General features: G+C 52.1%; 1 protein-coding gene across 1 annotated transcript in view; it reads right to left on the minus strand.

Moving 5' to 3' along the window:
• Positions 1-4,864, minus strand: part of LOC104125010 (gastrin releasing peptide) — a 10,169-nt gene extending 5,305 nt beyond the window's left edge. Inside the window, exons 1-2 of the mRNA XM_035892962.1 lie at positions 4,830-4,864; positions 4,167-4,309 (exon numbers count right to left, since the gene is read on the minus strand). Coding sequence (XP_035748855.1) covers positions 4,167-4,309; positions 4,830-4,864 — 178 coding nt within the window. The remainder of the gene's footprint in view (positions 1-4,166; positions 4,310-4,829) is intronic.
• Between the last annotated feature and the right edge of the window lie 1,022 nt (positions 4,865-5,886).

The following is a 5,886-nucleotide window of genomic DNA, read 5'->3' on the forward strand; positions in this document are numbered from 1 at the left end:
GAGGGGTGGCCCTGCGGCGGGAGCCAGCGGTTTGAGAGACACATGGGGATCTGACAGATGCAGAGGAGATGGGTGAGGGAAGGCCCGTGACACTGCGTGGTTTGCCCGCTGCCCTCCGGGACCGTGTGTACGCGTGTCAAGCTTTACTTGGTGGAAAGGGCTCCACGCTCTCGCCGCAGACCGCTGGACCAGGGAGCCAGGGTGACTCTGCTACAGGAGCTGTTTTTCTGGAGAAGTTTCTGTTTAATGAATCTGTCTTCTGTACAGAAAGCATTAACATGTTCACAGAAGTGAAAATTTTTATGAGAGCTTATGGGGAAAAAAAAAAAAAAAGCTCCAGCATTTTTTAAGTGGCAGGAATGGCTGTAAAATGACCGAACTCAAAGGAACCACCACTTGAAGCTCATCGAAATAGAAGACCTTGTGCAAAGAGTTTATTTTAATTTCCAATATCACATACATTTACTGTCACAAGTGACAGTGACATGACTGGCCGATCGACAGGACTTCCCTGGCACAGAAACCCTGTAACTGTTTGTGCTGGGTTTGGCTGGGGGAGAGTTAGTTTTCTTCACAGCAGCTGGTGTGGGGCTGTGTTTGGGATCTGTGCTGGCAGCAGGGCTGAGCACCCCGAGGAGGAAGGGGGGGACGCTGGGAGCGATGGCGTTTGCCTGCCCCAGTCACTGTTAGGTGTGATGGAGCCCGACTGTCCTGGGGGTGGCTGAGCACCCCCTGCCCATGGGAAGCAGGGAAGGAATCCCTTGCTTTGCCTCACTTGAGTGCATGGCTTTTGCTTTCCCTATTAAACTGTCTTTATCTCAGCCCACAGTTTTCTCCCTTTTACCCTTCCGATTCTCTCCCCCATCCCACTGTGGGGGAGTGAGCGAGCGGCTGCTGCTGGCCGGGGTTCAACCATGACATCTTCCCAACTCTCTAAGGCACCTGGAAGTGGCCAACTTTGTAATTGTTACTGGATGAAGAGCTTTCCATCCTGAAGAGGCAGTGCAGAGGAGAGGACGGATGAATCACTGAAGGAGACAACATACGACTGTAAAGGCCATGAAGAGGTGGAACGCTTAAATGCATCCTCAACTTCAGGTGTGTAAGTAGTTTCACGGAAGTGAATGTGGATGAGCAGTAGAGGGATACGGAGTCCTATTTGTCCCAGAGGAGAACAACAGAGACGGGGATGAAGTCATGTGGGCTTGGTACAGTTCAGGTGATGATTTTGCTGTCAGGAGGCTGGGGACATGGTTAGCAGAGCTGACTGTGAGGGACTCACCAGAGCCTTCAGCCCTGCACACCTGGGGCTGAACTGTGCCCAACGGAAACTACCGGGGATGTGAATTAACATAATTACCGGGCAAACCGTCTAGTACAATCACTTGGAAGTCAATTGTGCATCCTACTGTATGAGCTAAATTGCTCCCTTGTTTAGTCTTAGTTTATTGCATCTTCTTTTACTGATTAATGTGATTCATTCTTTTATTTTGGTTATTAATTATGCATTCTTGTTTAATTTACAATAGTATTCTCATGCCTCAATCACGAGTTTCACCGTGCAGCCTGCGGTACAGCTACAGACAACGTGCTCTGTGCTGAGCGGCAGCTGATCAAATACAATATTGCTGTCCGTGGGAAAGTCTAATTGTTCATTGCAATTCGGGACAGGAAATTGAAAATTCAGGAAACTGTCCATTTTCAGGGAAAAGAAACAAAACCCAAAGCAAAATACTGGGCGTTCCTCAGCTACAGTGGCTGTAATGGAAGCCCTTGGCTGTCCTTGCCTCCCCAGGCTGTTGTGCTGGACCTGCCTTTGCGCTGGGGCCGCAGCCCCGGGCGGCAGCCACCAGCCCTCCCCGTGGCCTCCGGGACCGTAGCGCAGCGCAGGTCGCCCGCTGCACAGCGTGGCTGCTCCTGCCCCTGGTTTCAGCCCTGGTCGCTCCAGAAGCCACCGACACGGGTTCCCTCTGACCCTGCCCCACCAGGCGGCTGAGCCCAGGAGAAGCCATCAGCGGGGCATCACCCCGAAACTGCCACATTTGCACAAATTAAGTTAGGAAGTCGCTTGTTTCCCGGGAAAAAGTATGCTTGGCCCAGCACTTCTGTTGCTTTTGACTGTTTCTGGCGGCTTTGCTTCTGTTGCTTTATGTGGGGTTTACTGAGGATTAACGACATAAAGCGATATTGGAAACTTCTGGTGAGTCAGAAAGGGCTGCCAGGCACTGGAAGGGGCTGCCCAGGGAAGGGGTCGAGTCCCCACCCCTGGGGGGATTTAACAACCGGGCAGCCGAGGTGCTGAGGGCCAGGGTTTGGGCGTGGGATGGCAGGGGTAGGGGAACAGTTGGGCTGGGGGACCTTAAAGGGCTTTGCCAACCTCAACCATTCCATGATCCTACAATTCTAAGTCATACATAGCTGCGTGTAGCCCCTGTGCTGCTAGGAAGCTCCGGCTAGGAATGCCAAACCACGAATTCTTACTCAGTGCCTTGTTGCCCGCTAGTCCTAAGTCTCGTTTACCACAAACACTATGCAAACAAATAAACCTTTCTCATGTTCTGTATATATACTGTGTCTTCATACTTCTCAGGTGTTAAAGGCTGTGCCTTCACATTAAATCTCATTTTGCACTGCCTTGAGCTTTGAGGTTGTTCTTTACACACTCCCATTTTTATACCTTGTCTTATGGACTTAGTGAAAGTTCAGATTAGTTTGCCCTGCAGGTGCTTAAGGTTACAGTGAAAAATACTGATTTAGAGAGTTGATCAAATTTGGGTTTGAGTTTTCTTTTTAATTAGGATCAGCTTTTTGTGTGGAGGGATATTTTTGCTAAGAAAAAGGCATTTTCAGGGTTTTGTCATAAACAGGCTCCCAAGCGTGTCTGTAGGGAGTGTTAGAGGCAGGCTTCTATTCTTCCGAAGCAGCCTACGTGGCACGATGGATGCTTTCCTCCAAAATATATTGCATTATTTGTAGTACATGCTGGACACTCGGCAAACTCTGCGAGATACAGCTGGGGCTTTATTCTGCCTGGTGAAAATCTTTGTATGGCTTTTGGGATCAAAACGCCTGTCAGGACATTCTTGGGACCCTCCTCATCCTCTGTCAGAATGACTGGCAGTCAGTTGTGCAGCCAAAATTCACCAGAGCTCCGGGGGTTGGGGTACACTGACCCATCCTGTAGTGGCACGGCAAGCGCGCGGTGGGCTGAAGAAAAGGTGACACCGGAGCAGTGGTACCCGACCCGCGGTGCAGAGCCTTGGGGTCCTGCGCACGGCGCTGAGCACCGCCAGCTGCGTGGCTGAGATGGAGATGCCTTAACCGCAGTGGAGTATGTGCTTGAGCAATGCTGCTTGCTCGCGGCCTCAGGGAATTAGGCAGATACACTAATTAAATGAACCAACCGAATCTCCTCAATAAATAATCTTGTGGCTTGACATCACCCCCGCGCCCCTTCAGGCCCTTTGTGGCTTCTGTAGAGCAGGAGAAAATGTGTAATTTCCTTTTGTAATGGGCAGTACATCTGTGCTGCTTGGCTCTGGTGAGTGTGACAGGACCAGGTCCCTGCCCACAGCTTCCCCGGTGAGACCTCTGGGGCCGCCTGGCACCGTCCCAGAGCCAACCGCCTGCCCACGGGGTCCTCTGCTTGCCACGGCCGACGGCTCTTGGGAGCACGTGGCGCTGCGAAGGAAGAAGCTGCTCCTTGACATATTTATTCCACCACGATCACTGGGAACTGTAGGCCTTGATGACTTCTCATAGGCAGGATTATCACTGGCGTGCCACCCCCCCCTGCTCCAGGGGTTTACTTGGCCCAGGCTGGCAGTCGCTCTTTTTATCACGTGCCTTTCCCTGCTAGCACCCTTGGACTAATGGGGCATGACTCGATGCATTAGGTACCCTGGCGCGTCTTCCGTGGGGACCACAGCTGGAACTGGGCTGCAAACAGTTCAGCAGAGGGAAGCCCGACTGGAGAAAGAACTCAGCACTGAAGCAGAATAACCCCATCCCTAATAAATAAAACCAAAACATCTATTTAAAAGTAAGCCAAACCACTGCAGAGATGCTGAAATGTTCCAATGTGTAAGTGTAGGAAGTGGCAAATTTGACACAGCCGTGGCTGAGAGCCCCCCCGACGTAGCAGCGAGAAACCAGGTAAAACAAACCTGCGACAAACCTTCGGCCAGAAGAGCAGAGGGACGGCCGCCCGCAGCCCGCGGGAGCCCAGCCCAGCCGCGCACCCAGCATGACGGTGAGCGTGGCACGCACCAGGCTGGGGAGAGGCACGGGAGGCGTCACCGTTCCTTCCCTGGGAACAAAGAGCAAATAAAGCAGATCGATGTGAGGTCTCGTGCACCTCCGTCAGCAGCGCGCTCTTGGATGGAGCTGCTCACGCAGGAAAACCTGGGCAGCCAGGTCTGAACAGGCAGGGACAGCAGGGATGGGCCCAAAGAGCCACCCTTTCTCCTCGGCCTCATCTCCTCTTCCTCAGCCCAGCTGAGGATCCAGCCTGCTCTTGGAATACATTTGTGCATTATTAGTATTTCTTTATTTATGTGTTCATAAGGATAAAAAAGGCAATATGGATTTATTCTAATTCTTGTTTTTATTAACCCTTGCAGAAAAATAATAATTTGATAATACACAGAAATAATATATTGCCCCCCCCGACAGAAAAGGGTGCAGGTACGATAAATGCATGTTATCAGCTGTGACTCTCTCATCTGAGACCACCTTTCTCTCTTAAAGAAGAAATCCGGAACCATAAACTTGTGTTTGCACACCAGGAGCCAGCTCTCCGTTTTAAACCTCCTTTCCACCTTTCGTACCTCCCATGGCGAAGTGAGCTACCCTGGCGCTCCATGGCAGCACAACGTCAGTGGCTTTTAAATGCCACGGCCACAGCAACCCACTTTAATTTGCTTCCTTTGCATTTTAGCCGACGACGGTTGTTCTGTCAGCAAGGCGGGCTTTGCAGAAATAAGGAGGGATACAGGGGGAACGGCGAGGCCGCCGTCGCTCCCCCGCAGCTACCCCGGCGCCCCAGGCAGCTGTAGCGTACGCGCAGGACAAACAGGGGTGCAAGCACATCGCCAGGGCGGCAACAGGGCTCGCGTGCTGAGGAGCGCTCTGCAAATGTTGAGGATGCTGAACGGACCGATCTCCGCTCCTCAAAGCTGCGGTCAGGGCAGGCCCTCTGCAAACAGCCTGGAAATTGCCTCTCCGCGGTAACGGTTCCCAGAGGAACTGGAGACATTTTGCAGAAAAGAGCTCTGCAACTTTACCGAGGCCAAACAATAGGAAATAATAAACATTTATTTAATGAGGCACAGCGTAAGACACTTGATACGGTTTGTGCTGCGTTTCAGCAAGCCCTGGACCTAGACAGTTCAGCTTACCTAAAGGGACTGTTCATTGCCCACGTGGTGCATGTCAGCGGGCTGCACGAGCGTCACCTTTTTGGGTTTTGTGATTTTTTGTGGTGCAGGGTTTCAGTATTTTGAGAATTCAAATGGGAAGCATTTATGTTTCTGAATTCTTGGGAACTGTTGCTGCCTGGACAGAAGCAGTCCCAGCTGAGCCTTCCCAGAGAAGACAAAATGCTTCAAGCGACACCGCTGCGCTCGCGGTCCCGGGGAGCACAGAGCGATGGGGACGTGGGATGCAGGCACAGGGCGATGGGGATGCAGGATGCAGGCACAGATTGATGGGGACACGGGATGCAGGCACAGAGCTTCTGCCCCGCTGCAGGCTCCTAAGGGCAGGGAGAGGGCGTTTTCATAGAGCCATAGAATCACAGAGTGGTTTGGGTGGGAAGGGACCCCTAGAGGTCATCTAGCCCAACCCCCCCGCAGGAGCAGGGACACTGCTAACTGGATCAGGTTG

The sequence above is a fragment of the Egretta garzetta genome, unplaced genomic scaffold, assembly GCF_000687185.1.
Source record: "Egretta garzetta isolate BGI_Z169 unplaced genomic scaffold, ASM68718v1 scaffold384, whole genome shotgun sequence".
NCBI lineage: Eukaryota > Metazoa > Chordata > Aves > Pelecaniformes > Ardeidae > Egretta > Egretta garzetta.